This window comes from Xenopus laevis, chromosome 2S (genome assembly GCF_017654675.1).
Source record: "Xenopus laevis strain J_2021 chromosome 2S, Xenopus_laevis_v10.1, whole genome shotgun sequence".
Taxonomy (NCBI): Eukaryota; Metazoa; Chordata; class Amphibia; order Anura; family Pipidae; genus Xenopus; species Xenopus laevis.
Window position 1 is genome coordinate 63,302,116 of NC_054374.1, and position 23,498 is coordinate 63,325,613.

A 23,498-nucleotide genomic window follows, 5' to 3' on the forward strand; every position below is an offset into this window, starting at 1 on the left:
TGCACTGCTAGAATGGCTGTGCATGTGCTGATTGAGTTTTTCTGGTTTCAGCTTCAATTGCCACACAGACTATACTAGTTAATGCGGACCTCTACGTCTGCCTATTTTATCAATGTTGCCTGTCAATTTGGGAATGTGTGTCCAGTCATACAGCTGATCAGACCAATAATTCTACAATCCTGTTGGATTGAAGATTATTGGTTCTAACAGAAAATGTCATTTGGTTGGCTGTGGTTCATTTTCACTTCTTGATGTTCTATTTCCTTAGGCAGTCAGCCCCTCATCAAACAAAACAAAGCTAATACATATGGTCCCTCATATGGTATATGTCCATTTGTGCCTCTGCCCGTTTAGCCAGATACTGTGCAGATCGGCCCTGGGTGGGGAATATCCATAGACACAAGCAAATTAATAAATATATTGTACTTGCTTATATTGCACTATGCTCATTGCAAAGGAAACTTGCTTTCATCTTACTCTTAGCTATGCAGAGCTTCTGGCACAACATTTCATGGGAATAAATGAGTATGTTAGGGTCTTGTAGGGGCAACTAGCATCTAGCCAGATTCAGATAAAAACTCATGGCTGAGTTTCAATTTGAGGAGGAAAAACTTTTCTCCTAATTCAGTTTAAGATTTTAAAACAAAATTGTCAAATTATTTTTCAGTTTTTTTATTTGTAATTTTTATAAAATAACAATATTTTAAAGTAATTTAAAAGTGTGCATAACCTAAATTAAGGGAATTTTTTCAGTTCACGTCTATGGATGTATTTATCTGTTAAGTGGGAGGCAAAGCGGGGGTACCTGACAAAGTTATGGTGTGTTACACAGACATAGCTAATATAAACATTTTCAGTTTCAGGATTGTACTGTTCTAAAAGCTATTATACACCATTCATCAGAGGTGGATAAGGTACTACCGGGGCAAGCCCCACTCTGTTATTACCCCTATCAAAGACAGAGTAATATTGGCCAATAAAAACATCTCCCAGGATCCACAGAGGTCCAGCAGGGGGTGAAATATCGAGACCTTGGAAGCCGCTGCTACAAACGCCATCATCATCCTAGAAACAAAGGTGAAGAATGAAAGTTACTAATTTGTCTTCTGGGATAATTCCCAAAGGGAAAACAAGAGCAAAAATTACAAGACCTATATCTGACTTGAAGAACTAATCAGCACATAGTTTTAATCAGTTTTAATCATAGTTTCATAAAAGACTTTGAAATACTTAGGTATTTATTAAATGCATCATTAAGAATACATCCCAACCCTTCGGAGGGATCCCTTCAATGAAGCAAGAGTCCAAACAGTTATTTAGAATCAAGCCACAGGGCCCAGTATGTTAACCAGTTTACTTCTGAATAGTGTTAGTATAACCACTCTGACTTTGTGTGTGTGCAGGCACACACAAATTAATATAAATAATCAACTTATTATAGAGCAGTTAAATTAAACAGAATCAAAACCTCACAAATATAACTTATAATTTTTCTTTCACACCAAAAGGGAGTGGTATACTGTATATTAATCTGAAATTTTGCATATATTGGTCCCTTTATATTTTCATTTATTCTACCAGAAGACCAGGTTAACTTCAAATTAGTTGCAGCAGTACCACACCCATGTCTAGTAATGGTACTCTCTTAAAATGAAAATACAGGGCTGCAGTTTTATCCGTAGCCTGGATATGAATATTCAGCAATTATGTTGTCAGCCCCAAGACTACAGGTCCTACTTCTGCATTAGTTCCAAACTTTATGTGTGGGTGTGAGTGTCACAGTAAACCTTGAAAAAAGCAACTTGGTTTTGTAGACCTTCTCCTTATAAAAGTTATAGTGGGAGAGGATAATCCTGTGAGCCTAGTTTTTTGGCCAGGAGGCACTTTACTAACAAATACTGTACAACCAAACAGGAAGGTGCCAGCATATGAAAAATACCAGTAAACAATTAGGGTTACTGTATGTTGTTTTCATTTACATGGTATGGTGAATTGGTAAGTTTATGATAACAAAGTAACTAAAAAAAGTATGGGATTTGTAATCCAGGAACCAGTCAACCACAAAGGAAAGGAAGACCATTTCCCATGGAGTCCATTTTAAACAAATAATTCAAAAAGAATTTCCTTTTTCTCTGTACTAATCAAACAGTACCTTGTACTTGGTCCTATCTAAGATATAGCAAATCAAGAATTGAGATCATTTAGTCCTGTTGGGTTTATATATTATTCAAATAATTTTCGGCAGACTTAAAGGGATACTGTCATTTCTGCACTTAAAATCCATTTTTCAAAAGAGCAAACCTCGGGCGACTTCAGAAAACGCATTGCACCGAGGGCCATGCAAAATGCAAATCACTGGCGGGAAGGCAGGGGAGCCAGTTCGGGGAGATTAGTCTCCCTGAAGAAGAGGAGATTTGTCGTCGGGTGACTAATTTCCTTGAATCTGCCTGTGTGCCCTGACCCTTAAGGAAACTCCCAACACACTGCCATTTAGTGTATAAACAAGTTGAAAAGCAAAGGACCAAGTAGAAAGCCCTGCGGTGTCCCACAAACAACACTGGTCCAATTACAAAATGTTCCATTAACCACCAATCATTGTATAATCTATCTTTTAGCTAGTTCTATATCCAAGTACTAATATTATGTTCCAGGCCAACATTCCTTAATTTAACCAGTAACCTTCTGTGTGGCACTGTATCAAATGCTTTAGCAAAGTCTCTGTTTTATTCTATGGTTGGATCAGATGTGGAGTCTTGTGGTACTCCAATGTATAGGTTTATGTAGGCCAGAAATGGAACTAGAGGGGGCCATGGCGCAGGACGTGCAGCCGGGCCCCCCGCCCCCCTCCGTACAGGGGGGCCCTGAGGGGGTGCGGGCCCTGACCCGCTCTCACCCCCTGCTCCCCCGGTAGTTCCGCCCCTGATGTAGGCACACATTATGTCCCCAAAATGAATACTTACGCAAAAGGTGTAAATCATATTAAGTGGCATATTAAAGAGTCTTACCAATACTGGAATATATTTTTAAGTAAATATTGCCCTTTTACATCTTTTCTCTTGAGGCACCATTTTATGATATTCTCTGTGCTGCCTCAGAGATCACCTGATCAGAAGTACTACAGCTCTAACTGTAGCAGGAAGAAGTGTGGAAGCAAAAGACTGAACTTTGTCCTATAATTGGCTCATGTGACCTAACATGTATGGTTTGTTTAGTTTGTTTGTGTGCACCATGAATCATAGGATGCCAGGGTGTGGCACTTATTTTTAAAAGAGCAATTTTCTATTTAGGATTACCCAGCGGCACATACATAGCAATGTTTTTTTCCTTCTCTTTTGTTATCTTAAGATAGGGAAGGTTAACCTTGATGCTGTTGGTACATGAGAGCTTTGTGAACAAAACATGTAGCTAATAATTTATCTATTTATTTATCTAGGGCCAGGACTTGGGTTAGGCATGAGAGGCGCATGCCTAGGGTGCAAAGTGGTGGGCACTAGAAACGTATATCTTATTTTGCATACTCCTTGGGCCTATGACTGCTTCTCGTTTACCTCCCTCCACTAAGTTTTGACACTGCTTGTTCATTCCCATGCATACAGTTGTTCTTTGGTGTGTGGGTGCACACATAGGGGGCAGGATGGCTGGCCGGGCACTGCTATTTTCAGAGCACTGTTAACTTTTTTGCCTTCCTTTCTGACCTTCCAAGATAACCTCAGGAGGCTTATTTCCTGCAATGTCTCCCTTGCTTTCTTGGGTGTCTTTCATGACATCACTACCTGTTTGTGGAGGTGCTGTATCGACCAAGTTTGATTACCTTTTGAGACTGCTTGCCCAGAAATTGGCATTTGCGGGTTTTTATCAGCTCAATTGTCAACTGTGTATGAATCAATAAATGCACAATATAAACAAATTTATTGCTGTGTTTTTTGCACCCATAGCAAGAAAACAAAATAATTAAGCTTCAGCTTGTAATCAAACACTAAATTGCCAATCCAGTACGCTACTTTAATGAATTTGAAGTTCACCAGATACCAATGGGAAGTTTTTTTGAATTATTAACTCTATTTTGCTAGACTCAATTAAGACTTACTTCAGAAAGATGGAATTAAATTGTGAAATTACTAATATAATTGCTTTTTAATAGCTTTTTATGCACAAAATTTAATTTTGTAGAATAGCTGAGTTAAAAATGTTTTGGATGATTTTGAGTGTAATGATTTTATAGTGTAACCAAACACTTTACTGCAATGTCCTTTCAAATTTGTCTTAACTGGGTTTTTGTGAATTATTCCTCCTTTGAAGTAACAAATTAATCCAGAGAAATCTGGAGTACAATTTCTAACAATTTTAAGATGGCGGGGGTTTTTGGCATTATTAATGGGGAACTCCATAAAAACATAAAATAAGCTTTTTGAAACGGAAACATAATTTCAAGCAACTTTGCGATATACATCAATTAAAAAATATGCCGACTTTTCATGACTTTTAATGGTTTGGAACAGTTCCCTAAGCCTAGCCCCCTACTCTCCTTCTGATCTGTCCGACTACTTTGCTGAGCTGGCTGACTACTGTTACTTTATATCAGCAGCCATCTGTCCTCAGCCTGCATCCTCAAAACCCCATAATTCCCTGCACATGTGATTTAAATAAGGAATGGAACATTACAGTGCAATGCATTATGGGTTATGTAGTTCCTGCTGTCCATGCTGTCTGTAAGGTGTGGAGAAGTTGTTACAATTTGTAACATCAGTGTTTATTCCCTCCTTCTCTGCCAGGATTTTAAATGATGCAGAGAGAGAACTGTTAAACAGCTGGATTTCAACATAGAAAATGGCATGTATTCATACTTTTTGAAGAAACAGGCATGTGATGGATATATATTACGGTTTCTGTGTTATGTGGGCCTCTTTTTTAAATTTTGGTTTGGTAGCCGGAGTTCCCCTTTTAATGACATATTCTGATGTAAAATTCAAAAGGTTGGTTAAATGTGAAATCGCTGTACTTTTTGATGTTAAAGGAGAAGGAAGGGTGACATCACTAAGGGATGCCACAAGTTAGGCACCTGACAGTTATAGTAATCACTTACCTCATACCCTTGGCCCGTGCTCCTGTTAGCAGAAAACTGCATGGCCAGGGGTTGTTTTCAGTAAGCACCATGGAACGATTCTCTTCTTCTTCCTACCCCGTGGCCAAAACATGCACAGTAAAGTGAAAAGTCTGGTTTTTTTAAGTTCGGCTTTTCACTCTACTGCGCATGTACACAAAGAAAGAAGAAGCAGGAATCGCTCTTGGTCCTCATTGAGAAGAATCCCTAGATGGGGCAGTTTTCTGCTAACAGGAGCACCAGCCCGAGTAAGTAAATACAATCACTGAGGGGATAGGGCCAAATTTTGACACCTCCACAAGTGATTTCACCTTTTCTTGTCCTCATTTTAGCACAGGGTAGTGGAAATATTGGAAATGTGTTGTTTTCTGTTTTTCTGGCATAAATTAAGATTTTATTTCAATTTCACATCAAATTTACCTTAACCCCACTTTTCTGAATTTCCCATGCTGTTTTTTTAAAAAATGTCACATTTGTGAATAATTCCTTGTATCAATGATGATCACTATACCAAAGCCAAACACAGGTGGCAGTGCGGCATTATGTGATTTTTAAAGACCAACAAACTTTAGTCCCTTTAATAAAGAAGTACACAGTTTTCAGTATTAGAAAAGGAACAGGTGTGAGTATGGTGCGTTGTTAGCACAGGGAGTGACTATCAACAGAGATTACAGTAATTCAATGTTGAGCAAAGAAAGGCAAGTGCTTCATTCTTTTTTGGCAAAGGAAAATTTGATAACAAGGGAGCAGAGGTTATGAAAATGTGTAATGAAAATGTTTTTTCAGGAAATGAATCTTGTGTTTAACAGCAGCCCTTTTAGGAAAGGATTGTTCTTTGTTGATGTTTATTACTATGCAGCACAGGGGACATCAAGGGCGCCCTCTATAAGAGGCTCAGATAGTATTCTATGCATTAGGGACGATGCAGCCATGCGGAACAGAGCTGGCAAATTTTCATCTTGTTTGTTACATGACAATAAGCTTTTTTCTTATTGGTTCATTAAAGTGACTGACTATTGTTAAACAGAATTTATCTGTTTTGTCAAACTGTTTTCATTTTGTAGATGAAATGAATTCTGTACTATAAAATCTCGCTTTCTGTCACAAACATCTATTTTGTCATCAAAAATCTAGCCTGGAGTCTCATGTCTTTTCTTCTCCTTTCTATTTCCTTCTCTGCTTATTGTTGTTAAAATTGTTTAAAATTGTTAAAAATAAAAACTTTAAAAAAAAAATCTAGCTTGGCATGCACTAGTTAGTTACACCATTATATATTTTGTCCACTTTTTTTTTTTTTAGTAACTTTACTCATAACTACATCTGTTACATGGATGTTATACATTTCAGATTGCTTGTTAAAGTATACAGAATGGAGTTTGTAATATAATGATATCCTTTTGTTCACAAACCAGATAGATAATGTTCTCTTTAATTCTTTAATAGACATAAGTCTTTTGTATATATTTTTATCTGTGAATATGGTCACAAATACTTATGTACCATGAGAGACATTCATTCTCTGTAATAGAGATAGTTTTGTATACAGAATGTATTTGGGACAAACAGCACCCCATACTTTTAACTCTGATCAGTAAACAGGAAGGCAAATTGATGTCACTGTCACTACTGACTATAAAACAAACAAGTGCATAAATATGGGCTGAATGATGAAGCACCAACACCTCTTAGGAACTCTCTCTTTGGTGCCGCTGAGTGTTTTTAAATGGAAACCAGTAACAGACAAATAGCATTTGTACCACCGTAGTTTACTGATACTTTTTCTTGAGGCTTGCACCGAATGGTAGACGGCACACTATTTTTATTAAGGTAGATCTGATGAGAGAGGCCAAGTGGCAAGAGTAGATCACAGGGTGGCAAAGTCTGGGCACCCCTACACCACACTGTGCTGATCTTACACATTGGCTAGAAACCCAGTGGTTAACCTGTTTATTCCACCAGTGGGGATTTTGCGAAAGTGGAGTAAACTAAAATTGCAGTAAGAAATATTATTGGAGTTGTTAAAAGAACAAATGATTCAAAAATACCTTGATTGTTGACGCTTACTAATACATTTTTTAATAATGGAGATCAGACAATTGAAAATAGTTTGTTAAGGAATTTTGTAGCATAAAAAAAACATTTTTTTGAGTTCTCCCAAATTCTTTGCATGGTTTGAAATGTTTGAAACTGTTTCTTGGGCTTGTAGAATCAGGGGAAGCGTAGATGCTGGAAATTTTTACATGCTATACTTCAAACTACATTGTTATACTAAGCAATATGTGACGGGCAACTTTACCTGTAGAGTATATTGTTGTGGTGTCATCTGGTACCCAATTCCATTAATGGTAAAAGTCATTGTTGGCATTTTGTTTAAAACAGTGCAATCCACTTCATACTATGAAAAAAGAGAGAACATTTTTTATTTTTCAGACACTAATGGACCCATTTACAATGAAATTAATTTCATTTTTTTCCACGAACCTCAAAAAATTTGTGGTTTCCTATATTTCTAAAAAGCTCTAAAAATTTGAGATCTATTAAAAGAAAACTATACCCCCAAAATCTATTAAAAGAAAACTATACCCCCAAAATGAATACGTAAGCAACAGATTAAGTGGCATATTAAAGAAACTTACCAAATTGTAATATATATAATCAAGTAAATATTGCCCTTTTACATCTCTTGCCTTGAACCACCATTTCAGGATGGTCTGTGTGCTGCCTCAGTGATCATCTGACCATAAATACTACAACTCTAACTGTAACAGGAAGTGTTGAAGCAAAAAACACAACTCTGTCTGGCTCATGTGACCTAAGAAGTATAGTTTGTTGGGTTTGTTTGTGTGCACAGTGAATCGTACGATCCCAGGGTGTGCCCCTTAAAATGGCAATTTTCTATTTCTGATTACCCAATGGCACATACTACTAAAAGAAGTATATTATTATGAAAATGGTTTATTTACATGAAGCAGGGTTTTACATATGAGCTGTTTTATGCAATATATTTTTAGAGACCTACATTATTTGGGGGGTATAGTTTTCCTTTAAGTGTAAAAACTACGAAAACCTCTAATGCCAAACTTCGCCAAGTAAAAGTTGTCAAGGTGCTATAGAATTCAATGGGAGCTTTGCCCATCTGATTTGACTGCTTTAAAAAAATTCACAAAACACATTGAAGTTAATAGGTGTCAAAAAATGTTTAACACGTGACAATTTTTTCTCACTCCAAATGCATTATAGTCAAGGGGTGTTTCGGTGACTTTTTTGTCTCATCGACATTAGTGTCTTGGCAACTTTTTTGTCTCAGTTTGTCTCAGATTTTTGCCTCAGTTTACCAATAAATGTGCAGAATTTTGCAGAGAATCCATGTCTGGCAAAACAATTCGCTCATCAATAACGGTGAGCTCTAATCTCACTTTTTGATAAATCTGCCCCTAGGTGATATATAGGGGAGTGACATCAATTGCAATGTTAAAACAGAGAAAAGCAGTGTTTGCTGCAGGAAAAGCCATGCAGAGTCCCATAGACTTTAAAGCCTTACATTGCTAAGAAAGTAAGCTATTAATGTTTATTAGTGATGGGGAATTTGTCCTGTTTCGCTTCGCCACTAAATTTGCGAATTTCCAGAGAAATTCACGAAACGGGTGAAAAATTCACGAAACGTGACATTTGACATGCATTTAAGTAAAGTTTAATTGTTGCTGGTGTCGAGATTGATGCCAGCGTCTGAAATTTTCGCATGTAGTAAATTTGTCCATCACTTATGTTTATTTATTGTTTTGCATGTCCATGGAACTATATCAAAGTTATTGTAAAGATATCTGTTGCTAAATGTATGAGTTTAGAGAGGTCTGAGCACATTTTGACCACCTTCAAAGCTGGGGCCAAACAAAAAGTCTAAAATCCTCAGACCTAAGTTCTTGTGTAACTTCTTTGAGGTGCAAACTTATAAAAGAGCCCCGTGACATCAATGCTGATATCACTTGATGTAGAAATCTGTGTTCTCTCATCACAGTGAGCAAACGCCCATGAGCCATTAGCAATGGTTCCTCAGTTTGATTGCTACAATATTCAGCCCCTGTTGCCAATTGCTATTAGCCAGCCGGATCAAATATTGTCCATTGCTGTATGTACACTGATAGGATGAAATGTATCATTTTACAACACAGGAATGATTCAGTAAAGAACACTTTGATTGCTAGACGGGAATAATTTACCCTACAGGCAAGGCTAGCAATATGGCAACCTGGAATTTAGCTCTGATAAAAAGATTGATGGTGCTGTTCTTACATCTCCATTTGCAGCAGATGCTCCAATTATGCTTTGAAGCTGGACAATGTCAGAAGAGGGACCGGTGATCATGGAAGTACCTGTGTCAACTATAGCCTGACATCCACCACTGCAGAATACCACCTCACCATTTATTTGGATACTACAGGAAGATGGAGACAGTCATATTGTTAAGATCACCTGATGTATCAGTTTCCTGGGTAAAAACATCTATTTATATTGTATATATTTATTTATGTATAATATACAAGAGCTATAGATAACCTGTAACATATCTGATTGCACAGCACTGTGCACAGTGTAAATAGTCAAGGGCGTAATTTCAGAGGACGTAGACCCTGCAGATGCAGGTGAGCCCCACAAGTTATAAAGGGCCCCATGAGGCCCTAATTCATATACAATTGTAATAGCTATTGATAAAACATGTCAACCTCTAGACATTTTGGAGACCTGAAAAATAATTTGTTGTGGGCCCAGTAATATTTAGTTATTCCATTATGTATAGTGAACAATTTTACATAGTTACATAGTTAAATTGGGTTCAAAAAAGACAAAGTCCATCAAGTTCAACCCCTCCAAATGAAAACCCAGCATCCACACACACACCCCTCCCTACTTTTAATTAAATTCTATATACCCATATCTATACTAACTGTAGAGTTTAGTATCACAATTGCCTTTGATATTATGTCTGTCCAAAAAATCATCCAAGCCATTCTTAAAGGCATTAACTGAATCAGCCATCACAACATCACCCAGCAGTGCATTCCACAACCTCACTGTCCTGACTGTGAAGAACCCCCTACGTTGCTTCAAATGAAAGTTCTTTTCTTCTAGTCTAAAGAGGTGGCCTCTGGTACGGTGATCCTCTTTATGGGTAAAAAGGTCCCCTGATATTTGTCTATAATGTCCTCTAATGTACTTGTAAAGTGTAAACATGTCCCCTCGCAAGCGCCTTTTTTCTAGAGAAAACAACCCCAACCTTGACAGTCTACCCTCATAATTTAAGTCTTCCATCCCTCTAACCAATTTAGTTGCATGTCTCTGCACTCTCTCCAGCTCATTTATATCCCTCTTAAGGACTGGAGTCCAAAACTGCACTGCATACTCCAGATGAGGCCTTACCAGGGACCTATAAAGAGGCATAATTATGTTTTCATCCCTTGAGTTAATGCCCTTTTTTAAGCAAGACAGAACTTTATTTGCTTTAGTAGCCACAGAATGACACTGCCCAGAATTAGACAACGTGTTATCTACAAAAACTCCTAGATCCTTCTCATTTAAGGAAACTCCCAACACACTTCCATTTAGTGTATAACGTGCATTTATATTATTTTTGCCAAAGTGCATTACCTTGCATTTATCAACATTGAACCTCATTTTCCAGTTTGCTGCCCAGTTTTCCAACTTAGACAAATCACTCTGCAAAGTGGCAGCATCCTGCATGGAACCTATGGTTCTGCACTCCCCTACTGTAAATTTTGGGGATTTTAGAAGTCACTGAGAAGTGCCATTACCATATAAAAGGCCAACGGCAGAGTTGCTTTTATAGTTATACTGGTCATGGAACGCCAAGGTGACTTCTAATATCCTGATATTTTACAACATAGGGTACATTATTTATCGTAATGCATAAGGATATAATTTAATGGATATTCATGGCTCTTGTGCATTATATATATTAGTTATATGGTCATCGGTTTGAAAAACGCCATTGTTCATATAATAAAGTACTTACTTATCCAGCTGTATCTGCCAGTAGCCTTGGTTAGTGACAGGCACCCAATTTAACTGGCCAGAGAAACGAGATGCATCAAAGCCCCCAAACACCAGTTCCCCTCCTACTGGTGAATTTGGATCTCTGTGTGAAGATAAAAAAACATATGAATAATGGTGACTACTTCAGGAATGTGTAATACAGGTTTTGTAGACAAAGAAAACTTAATGCAGTTAAAGGCACAACCTGCTTTCATTAATTTGACCTTCTAACCAACTTTTCAACAAGGGTTGCCAATAGTGATGGGGAATTTTTTCACCAGGCCCGGATTCATGGCGAAATTACAAATTTTTTCGTTAAACTGAGGTAAAAATTTGCAGTGGAAGATTTGCAGCAACAAAAAAGTCTCACAAAGACAAAATCCACCCATTGACTTTAATGTTGCACAGAAAATATTTTTTGACGCCCATTGACTACAATGCATTTCGCTTATTTTTCAGGACAAATTCGTTCATCACTAGCTGCCAACTTTTCTGAAAGAAATGCCAACCTCTTTTCTTTCATTCTTATGAAAACATATTGATAACATTGGCATCAGACACAATTCTTACTGGCTAGGCCTATAATATACCGACTAGGTGGCACCCAATTTTCACCCCAATATCCAAACACAGATTTATGTGAGCCTTCAATTTAAGGGATGGCACATAGTTTGTCATCTGCATTGGAGGAGATTAAACATGGGTGTCAGATCATACCATGTCAAAATGTCTGTCAAGATACCTTTTCATTGGTAAAATTGCTGCTGGTAAAACACCTCTATTGCATGTGCCAGAAATTACCTTCTCCTGCATTTTCCAACACTTATGTGATTCATATGTTTTAACAACAGTGATTCACACTGAAACCAATAAAAAAGTTTTATTTTTCCCAGCACAGCGACAAAACATACCGTGTGCCATTTCCCTAATGGTAATTCAGAGTCAATACAAAGTGATGAAAGAGGAGGTTGTTTATTGGTAATCTAGCTTTCTATCTATAAATATGGGGTAGTTTTGTTTGCCCAGCTTATCTGTGCAATTAAAAAAAAAATTTTATTAAAACAATAGGAAAAATATCTACACAACATAAGCCCTATTCCTACTACTTGTTACCCCATTGGCAAAGGGAAGTTCTGCATCTCAGAGGCGCTCTTACCTGCTCATATAGACAGAAAACATTGGTAGTTCCACCAGGTTCTGAGCTATCATGTTATCAAATACAGGTGTACAGCCCCCTACTGCAATAGAAGGATATCCCAGGCCAAGAATGCCATCAAATGAAGCATCAACAAAAGTACTGCCTGGCTCAGACACACTCTCCCCAAACTGCTGGTTCTGCACCAATATACCTTCCACCTGGTGAGAGAAGATGAATAAGAAAAACCTAATCCATAATAACTGGATCTATATTTTATCATAATGTATAGGGTAAAATCCTGCACGCTAATACGTGTGTTTCCCAAATCAGTTATTCCAGTCTGGTGGGCTGGTCCTATTGGCGGTTCTTAACTTAATGATTTAGAAGCCAATTGCCCATACTGCAGAAATGATTATGTATGTGGCTTAGAAAAACTGTTCGAATGAGTAAAGTCAATTCAGTTATACCATAGGTTTACTGATACTAGCTCTGAGTTTTACTAAGTACAACATTCAGCCTTAATACATGCAATGTCATTTATTTTTGAAATCCGGTATGTTCATAGCACAATAAAACTAAGTAACAACATGAAGCTCTGTCATTATGAGAAATTCCAAATGAACCCCTGCAGAAGCAAACTATTAATGATTATACCTTCTAGGAATCTGACAGGTATATAAATGCTCATTTAGGAAGTAAGTGCGTGAGGCAACTTCGGTCGACTATAGAAAACGCATCGCCGCGTGTGCATTAGCGCAGGCGACTTTTCCTGTAGCCTATGGGGAAAAACGCTGAGGCAGTTCGGGAGATAGTCGCTCAAAAGATGAGGCGATTAGTCGCCAGGCGACAAAATCTCCCCGAAACTTTACTTTGAATTTGAGATTTTCCCGTTTTATGCACAAAATAGCACACATTTACTTCTTCTTTGTCAGCGCACAAAATAAATCACCCAGACTTCCTTGATATAAACAAACCCCTCCCTTATCAGTTGCTGCTTAGGCAAATCACCTCATTATACAGAAAGCTTCTAATGATTTGTTTTGATGTGCTCTGACATGGAGGAAGTAAATATTTGCCTGTTTAGTGCAAAAAATAGCACACACACACACACATAAACAAATAGCCAAAATTAAGTTTTCTTACCTAACATCTAATGTTGCAAAAACATTAATACGTCCTTACATTTTTGCAGGAACTTCTGGTCTTAAACTCTCATGTTCAGTTCCAGTGATACCTGCTTTTCTTCATGAGTTATTGCTATGCTGTCTTTAGGATAGAATGGAAGGTAGTAACACACATAAGACTTGGGCATAGAAATATTTTGTACTTACAGTAACAGAGTCAATTCCTATGACACCTGAAAGGCTACCAGTTCCATACTGAAGGGAGAAGTTGTTTCCATTAGATTCATAGGTACTTGATAATTGAGGCTGAAACCTGTTGTGCTGAGCTGCATGAAATTAGAGTATACGGTTATTTATGAAAAATTGGAGAATTTTTTTTATTTTATTAATTGGGAAAATATTCACATTGAAAAAATATTCACTATTTTGTATATTCCATTTATACTAAACATGATTGACCATTTATTTTTATTCCTAAAATACATTCTACTACTGTATATGCAGCAGCTTTTCCAATTTCAATTACAGTGTCTAGGAAAATTTTTGAAATTAGGTCTGGCAACTATTTATATATTAAACTCAAGCATGGCTGAAGCAATCCTGAGGTAAAAATAATATACACACAAATAGAAAGCTGGTTAACTCTAACCAGGCCCAGATTTGTGGCAAGGGCACAAAGGCCAGGGCCTAGGGTGGCAAAGTTTTATGGGCAGCATGCTGCACACTCATCGCCGGATTTCACTGAGGCGCGCCCCTAGGCCGCGCGGTCCGACCAGGCGGCCGCACGGTCCTAGCGCCCACCTCACCTCACTTTCCCAGCGCGCCGGCGAAAAAACGCCGGCGCAGCTGCTGTAAATGAATGGGGACGCACGCGTCCCCATAATGCGGCTGGGCGGCATGCCGCCCCTATTTTTTTGCCGCCCTAGGCCCGGGCCTATGCGGCCTTGCCACAAATCCGGGCCTGTGCACACTTGCCACATTGTTAGGGAGTCTTATAAGCTTACTGCACACGTTTTCAAAGCAACTTCCCCTGGTATGGCAATGCAAGGGTTGAGGGAAGGAGGAAGTGGGCACGACTCCATAGTAAATGCGTATACTGGGGGCACTCCAGCATGTAGGTTAGACTGAACACTGGCAAATAGGTACTTCAAGTCGATGGTTGATGCTACAGTGTGGGTTAGACCAAGTGTTTGTGATTTCTTGCTTTTTTTCACCTCCTTTAACAGCACCTGTTGGCCGAAAATATATTCCACAAATAAGGTGTGGTTTGGGGTAACAGTAAATTTTTTTTTTGAATTGCCCCCCCCCCCGCACTAGGACACCTGCACCGGGAGGGAGCAGCCATGTTTGGGCACACCTATGCATATAATGAGTGTATGCTGCAACTTGATCTTTATGCACATGCGTATGACATCAGAAGCTCATTATGCGCATGCAATCTGTACAATATGGCTACTTGCACCATGATCTCCCTCCAAGTGTAGGTGTTTTGTTACCCCCAACCAGAGTGCAGATTCTATAAGTCCTCACGTTTAGTTGGGGAAAATATTTTCAGCCATCTTTAAGATAAGATATTAATGTTCTCTTACCGCATGCTGGGCTTATACAGTACACAGATGGAACCCACAAGTTTGATGAACCAGTGTCAAAAATAACAGTAAAGTTCTGAGGAGGTGTGCCAATAGAAATCTCGCCAAAGTATTGTACCTAGAAAGAGAGGAATGGTTCAACATGATTTGTCAAGTGCTTTACATTTGTTTATAATGAACAGAGAACAAACAGCAAATAACAAACAAGGATTTACAGGGTTAGGGTACTGTTGAGACATAAGGATTTTAGAAACAAATTTGTGATATAAAATACATTTGTGACTAATTAATTATTGATCTAACAATTGATACATTGAATAAGCTTCCATAGACTGGTGGGTCTTTAGGGAGTGTTTGACTGTTTGGAAAAAAGGAGAAAGTCTGACAGCTTGGGGCAAAGGGTTCCCAAAAAAAAGCAGAAGCTCGAGAGAAATCTAGTAGGCCAGAATGGGCTGAAGTGATGAAAGGAGAAGAGATGCGAAGGTCAGAAGCGTAGGTTGTGTGAAGGAGTGTATTTTGAGATCAGAGAAAAAATATAGGAAGGGGCTTCATTGTTACGTGCCTTGAATTTAAGTTTGAGTAGTTTGAACTTAATTCTAGTACAATTGTTTAGTTATTGGTATATACAGTATGACATCAGTGTGTTTGCTGCATCCCACAATATACCCAGTTATTTGTACAATTCAGCCAGTATCTTGCACATTCACTTGATTTCCAGCACACACTTACATCCATATAGTTGATCAGAGGCTCGCTGGGGGCCTGATCATTGTTGCAGGAATCTGTGTACTGAACCATATCTATCCCCTGTTGAGTCCATACATGGGAAAGCTTCCCTTTCTCCTTCGGTGTTTTCCGAATTGACTTCTGTCTCTTCAGGGGAACCCTATGCCATAGAAAAACAACATCAGCATATAATGAATATAATAATGATGGTCAGCAGCATACATACAAGCTGATTGCATAATATATGGTTGCAGTGGATGAAAAAAGCTTAAAGGAGAAACAAACCCTTAGGCTAGTGCCACACAGGGCAAAATCAGCTAGCTCAGTGATGCCCAACTCCTGTGATACTGAGGGCAGGAATTTTTCTGGCCTACGCGGTGGAGGGCATATTAAAGCATACCCTTAAATCCATATGCCTCCTCCTCCCCTGTGGATAACTCAGCAATCCCAGCATATGATTAAACACATTAGGGGCACCTAACAACAATTTACAAATGCTAACAAACCCCCAGAACAAACTCTAACAGGCTCACATCCCACAGGCAGAGTAGGGCACACACATGGGAGCACAGGGCAGGCAGAGTATGGCACACAGGGGGCCTATTGCAGGCAGTGTATAGCACACAGAGGGAGCATAGGGCAGAGTATGGAACACACATGGAGCATAGGACAGACAGAGCATGGTGCACACACAGGGAGCATAAGGCAGGCAGAGTATGGCACACATAGGGAGCATATGGCAGGCAGAGCATGGTACACACAGGGCCATAGGGCAGGCAGAGTATGGCACACACAGGGAGTATAGGGCAGGCAGAGTATAGCACACACAGGGAGCATAGGGCAGGCAGAGAATGGCACATAGAGGGAGTATAGGGCAGGCAGCATATGGAACATACAGGGAGCATAGGTCAGGCAGAGTATGGCACAAACAGGGAGCATAGGGAAGGCAGAGTATGTCACACACAGGGGCATAGGGAAGTTAGAGTATAGCACACACACAGGAGACATAGGGCAGGCAGAGTATGGCACACGCAGGCAGCACAGAGTACATACAGTGACACAATGCTGGTGCCCCTCTAGCAGTTTGTATGAGGTGTGAACAGTTTAATAATATGAATCCTTTATCTTAAATCAGTGGTTATCAAACTTTTCCATTTCCTTTGCAAAGTCTCACTTAAAGATTCAACCCATTATCTAATGAAATTAGTACAAAGGAAAATATCAGTGATTCAGTCATAGTTTCAAGAATTTCTAAAAAGCACATATAAATTCACCCAAAATCATATCTAATTGACCTTCAAACAGGGCATTCATGTATATTTGGGAAACCATATGACCATTCTCCCCACTTCTCACCCTAAGTGAAGTTTAGGCTAAGCCTGCACAGGAAAATACATCAAGCCTTGCACCGGGGGGGGGGGGCAGTTTGAGAATCACTGTTCTGTGTGGGTAAAGTCTTGTATGTGGACAGAGATACCAATGTAGGTAATGCTTAGTTAATTTATCTGCCAAGTTACTCACCTGGAGCCTTTCTGCACTTCTCTGTGGTAAATTGGAAGTACATTACACTGTTCTAGAATGCCAGGTGTTGGTTCACATGTGCAATTACCCCAGCCCGGGGGAAAAATACTATGGGGCATATTTATTATGCTGTGTCAAATGAAAATTGCATAGAAACTGTGTAAAAAATGGTGTGTGTAATTCTACACCATGCAAATGCCAGATTTGCCGCCATTATTTTACATTGCTTCTGGCTGAAGTAACTTACTCAACACTGTGACCTATTCGGTGAACTCTATGGACTCATTCTTACCGCACACCTCGGGTTCTTATCTGCTGCTCAAATAACAAGCTTGCGTCACTGTTAAGGGGGGCTTCAGAACCACTGATCCAATGGACGGCGCATCGGTCCATAGAGTTCACCGAATAGGTCATAGTGTTAAGTAAGTTGAGGACATACCTGCTGTAGTGCAGTGGGGGTGGCCTAACATACTGGCACGAGTTGAGTCCGTAATGACTCTGAAAGGTTGTGACCTCAGGTGTTGTGATACAGAAGAGAAGTTGCGGTTGATGGCGAATGGGGTGGACCGTTTGCGGTATTTTATCTGATTCACAGCACGCAAAGCAATGAGAAAGGCTAACCAGGTTTAGGCACACTTGACAGGTCCTGAGCCTAGTTAAGTTTTTACCGTACCTGCATTGGAGGCAATACATTACAAACACAAAGAGGCTGATAGCCCTACCTGTGGAAATAAGGGAAGTCGTTTTCTCCGATCTTACACCAAGGTTACAGGGAGACCCTTCTGCTGTTTTTATTCACTGTATCTGCAGTGTATTTGTTTCCCTGTTTCTTATAATCTCGCCACTTAATTTGAATCTGACAACTGGTGGCACATCACTGATTACCTGCACACGATTTGTTTTGTTGTATGTCACTCACACAGATGAAGTCAACAACATAACCACGCTCACTTATGATGTCAGTAACGTAACCACGCCCATCTATGATGTCTGTAACATAGCCACGCCCACTTATGGTGGCTCGAGGCTTAAGAGCCGAAACGTTGAATAAACCTATTTTTTCATCACAAAAGTCCTATGAGTGCGGATTTCTTTGCTCTATTGATATTGATATATGTTCCAGCATGTGGTGCCAGAATCCCATCCCACAGGCCACACTGAAATGCACACCTGTGTTTAGCAATTCCCATATACATGCCCTTGAAACCAACTATAGCAATATAGCAAAGCAGAAAATACATACACACCTCTTTCCAGCATTACCTTTGGGATCTCCCTATTAGTTCCAAGCTTCACCAAGAGTCTGCAGAACCTCTTGGCCCCAAAATGTAAAGTGGTCTCTAGAACCTATCCAGCAGTCCTATGGATTGCAGGAAGTCTGCTGAATTTTTGCACTGAAGCAGTTCCAAATTTACCAGAAGCTCTCAGAATGATTCTAGTATTTCCAAGCAGTACAATGATTGAGCTGAACCTCTGTATCTTTATAGGACTCCAGACAGTAACTGAACATCTATAATGTTAAAGAGCCCCATAGAATCATATAAATCTTGTTAATAACCCCCAAGGATTCAGATGTCTCCTGGTAATCTATGAGGCTTTCAAATGTTCAATTAATGTCTGGGAAGTGGCAAGTGATATATCTACAGAATCGACTTTATGTAAACTAACTGACCCTGATAACTATGACTGCAACCTTTCTACATCCTTTCATATTAATAACATTGGTATGAAATATAATTTTTACTGGCCAGGGGGATAACCTAATTCTGAAGTAGTTTCTTAGGAGTTTGCAAAACAGCTGTAGTTGCCAAATAGGTTCCAGAATCTCCTTATTAGCCCCCAAATACAATAATTTACATTTTAAATTTCAAATGCAGGCAAAAGTATTTTCTCAAAGTATATAGAGTATTATTGTTACCTTATTAAGCCATAAACAAGGGTTACGAAAAGCAAGAGTACAAGTATTTGCCTCATCCTTTGCACGGACAGCAGCTCTGACCAACAGTGTCTGTAGAGTACCAGCTAGAACACCAAGTCTTATATCAGCATCTAAGGCCGAGCCCATACTCCACAGATAAGGCTGTTTGCAGTACAAAGTAAACAGGTGACTAATATCTGCCTTTTGCTAGGAAATTCTCATACAATTCTCATGTCGGGACTCTCCATACACGTTCCGAAAATCGGACGAATCCTCGATTCGTATGTTAGGATCTTTGCGTCTATGGCCACCTTAAGGAAATCATAAGCTAAATGGGTTTCTGCCCTGACTTGCTCTGTGAGGCTGCAGGAAAAATCCAGACATCCATCTTTTTTCAGTTTCAGACACAAAAAGTGGGTAACGAATGATGTATTTATTTCCAGAAAAGCCCTGTATTTGCTGCTGGTATTAGTCACAAAAGGGCATATCTCCTCTCTAAAAAAAATGGTATTGGTCATGATAGGAAGCATGCAAGTAACCTTCTACTACTGTTACAGTTGCTACAGTTTACTAGGCCCCTGGGCTCTTGTGCAGTAACTCAAACCCAGCAATTAAAAATTAACTTTAAGATCTAGTGCAATTATACTTATGAAATCAAATCGGCTGATCAGTCAGAAAGCACACCTGATCAGTGATGAGCGAATAATTTCGCCACACACGGATTTGAGACGAGAGTCCGCATTTTGCCACCGGCTAATTTTTTAGCGAAACTGTACCAAAAATTTGCAACAAATTAAATTCCTGGAAAACATGCCCATTCACTTCAATGCATTTGGAGTGAGAAAAAAAACCACCTATTGACTTTAATGTATTCAAATTCACAAGGATATTCAAATGCAAATTTTTCAGAGGTTTCGTGAATTTTCCAGCAAAGTGAAACAGGACATATTAGCTCATCACTTGTATCTGGCTGCCAATCTAGGACTTGGTGTAGATGTGCTGCTTTATAACATTTCTTCACAGTAGTTACTCCCAAGCCTCCCTGTGATTTTCTGTTTTTTCAGGAATACCATGTTTGTATTTTCCTCAAACAAATCTAAAGATGGATTTTTTGATGCAGATTAGTTTGTTCTGTCCCTGTATCAAGGACGAGTCAGAAGCCCAAGCAGTGGGTTCTAAAAAACCTAATTATTCAGGCAACTTTAGTCCTTCAAGCATTTACTACTGAAGGTCTACCTTTGCTTGAATGAGGAGAAATAGTTCTCCAGTGGTGTTGTCTAACTGGCTATGAGCTTCAGCACTAAGACAGTGGGATATAGCCAGTTACTTGGCATGCACAGACCCTTGCAAAACAGAATCTTTTTTTGAATCACTGTTCCTTCAGCCTACATTTTTGCATCCCTCTCATCTAGGATTAATGGTAACATAATAAGAGTAATATATGATTAAAAATCTTTTATGGACCAATTATGCACAATGCAAAAACAATGTGTTCCTTTGTGTGAACAATATTCCCTTGGCCTCCATTTATTACAGGTCTACTGAACCTGCAGTCCACCAGTGATATTTATACTGTGCACCAAAACATGCCATCCTTAAATCCAGTTTTATAGGCCAAGGAACCCCCTATCGCCCCAGGATGTGTCCCAGCCATTCAATTAAAACACAGCAAAAAATTGTGGAGGTCACAGGCTTCATTTAAGTTTAAGCATCAAGGACTAGGTACACCCTGTGGGCTCACGTGGGCTCACGTGGGCTCACTGCCCAAAAAATTGTATTCTCAAAAATCGTGGGCTCTCCGTGGGCCCTCCGTGACCCCTTTTTAGCCCATGGCGCTAACCCAGTCTCTTGCATGCCTCAGACAAGACCGTGCAGTCAAAGTCTGATGCACATCGCGACTCAATAAAGGTAGGCCTACACTGTAACCAACTCGTACTCCTAGAGCCGCACTGATGCACACTGGCTCAATACCACCTTGACCTTCCTTGAGCCGCAAATGACACAGGCAAGTACTGTTGACCACCACAGATAATGGTACTCCAGAGGAAGGCAAAAACTCTAGCTATTTTCAGCCAATTAGCACTACAAGGGTAAAACACCCTGGAGCACCGTAGTTTCAAAGGGATTAATTTTACCTAGGGAGGGAGGGTAGGAAACAAAAAACACAAGTAAGTATCAATTCGTTTACTGTACATCCCCTTAAAAACCCATCCAAACCAGCACTCCTCCCCCAGCCTGACCCTCTTTTTCCCTCCACTGTTAGCCCCCTCCATTGTTCTTACCTGGGGGCTGGGGAGTGAGAGGCTAGGCTACACCTGGGGGAAGGGGCCCCCCGCCTAACCCCATGTCAGCCCTAAATGGACTTCATTCTTCCAAAGTATGATATGGACTATAGAATTTAATATAGAAGTTGAAGTGAAATAGCTACCTACTGAACAATATAAACACTGTGAAATGCACATATACATTTTTTTCCATTCACCACATTTATTACATTTCCCATTTAATGTGCACTGCTCTTATTTATTAAAGCTAGTACATTTTTGTTGTGTTTCTTTATTTGCTATACGTGTTTATGCTACGCCTATTGGGCAACACTGCTCTGTGGCTACAAAGTCATTATTCACTTCCTCTCCTTTTATTTAAAAGATGTGAAACACTGTTATCTTATTCTGTTTCTAAAATGAACAAACCTCTCAGTGAAAAAAGTAGGGGTTTTGCCTTTTTCCTCAATGCTTTCTGTCACCTTCTGCAAGGACATAAGACTGCAAATAAAATATTGTTTCCTTGTGTTCTGAAATATTGAAAATGAATAAGAAAATGAGAGTCGTAAGATGAAATGTATACAAAAAACCCTTTTTAAAATATGTCTCTCAAGTTCCTTTTCTACATTTATTTTTAAATGGGTGAGTAAAGGTGGTCCACTTCTCCAACAAAGGCCAATAGAATAAACAATTATAGATGTATTTGCCAGCTGAATACATTTAATAAGTTAACTCACATTGGTTATATTCAAAGAAACATTTTGTTTGTTACCTGTTATGTCATATATGTTTACTATGCAAACTGTTAAAATACACAAGGAAAACGGCCCCTGCACCATAGAACAGTCTAAGTCAGCATAGTATAATGCTTAATGCTACAAATTTTGTTTAGGGATATTATACTGTAATTACTGTAATTTAAATTCTTTCTAATTCAGTTGATAGAAAGGAACAGCAGTTTAGAAAATGAAGGGGCTTTTACATATAGCTAACCACAGAGATGAATTGATAAAGAGCTAAATGTCAAGCAAATGAAAAGTAGGAAAAAGCTAAGCTTTTTGATTCACTGCACTGATACCAAATTGGGCTTGTGAGAAAAATCACTCCAAATGTGCTAGTTTACTTACATAATCACTTTCTATTAAACAAATAAGATGGGATTGCAAGGCTAAATGTACGGTTGTTAGCAAGCATGCAAAGGGGTACAGATCTGCACAAAATTATATTTTTAAACTAAATTATACATCAGATTATATCAATGCACTTTTTTACATTATATCCTTTTTATTAGGGTTTGAAGGTGCAAATGATCCATAAGAGTACTGCCCCACAGACCTAGGGACGGACTATATGGCCATAAGGTTCCAGGCCCCCCCCCCCCTTAACAAAAAATCACTTTGGCCTTGGGAAAAACCCTGGGTGAAGATTTGTCAAAACCTGGAGGAAAGGGATTAGAACACAGCAGTCTCAATACACAGCAGTACTAGCCACCCTGTCATAATCCCCAGGGGTCTCCCACTGCTGGATGGTTTGATCCTGCTGACTACACCAAATTTAATGGGGGCAGCCATGGCTAGTGCGTCACCCATTACGAGATGTTTAGGTGTAGGCCTTTATTGCCCCAACGAAGTTTCATACAATTCATACAATATTAGTTACTCACATACACCACAGTGTTCTCCCCTCTGAAGCCTCCAGGGCCTTTGTCCTATTAGATGCACCAGCAGGAGTATTATTAGGTGTCCAGGGGCTCCCAGGGGGACTATAACCACTGATCTCTACTGGGACCTCACAGACAATGCCCGAGATTCTCATGTAGGCTCTCCACTAACATACTCCTGAATGGTCACTCCCCTCTTCTGATGTACAATCACTTCAGGGCTTTAACCCCAACCTACTACTCCTTTTTGGGACATCACGCTGTCCATGCTTGCTAGCCGTCTCTATCTTTCACTCTTGTAGCAAACTGACATGCCCTTACTATCCACTAGCTAACCCTACGGCATTAACCTTCAAACTAGGAACTAGCCACTTCAGTCTGCTGCTGCTTGGCCAAAGAGGAAGTGTCT

At 39.4% G+C, this 23,498-nt stretch overlaps 1 protein-coding gene across 2 annotated transcripts; it reads right to left on the reverse strand.

Moving 5' to 3' along the window:
* Positions 1-656: 656 nt before the first annotated feature.
* On the reverse strand, positions 657-23,465 carry ctse.S (cathepsin E S homeolog). Of its 2 annotated transcripts, none has more exons than XM_018247990.2 (9): positions 23,093-23,465; positions 15,730-15,886; positions 15,001-15,118; positions 13,619-13,737; positions 12,306-12,505; positions 11,130-11,252; positions 9,392-9,533; positions 7,398-7,496; positions 657-1,065 (listed from the first exon to the last, which is right to left on the reverse strand). In XM_018247990.2, the coding sequence occupies exons 1-9, from the start codon at positions 23,242-23,244 to the stop codon at positions 886-888; spliced, it is 1,290 nt and encodes a 429-aa protein (XP_018103479.1). In that variant the 5' UTR covers positions 23,245-23,465; the 3' UTR covers positions 657-885.
* Positions 23,466-23,498: the final 33 nt, after the last annotated feature.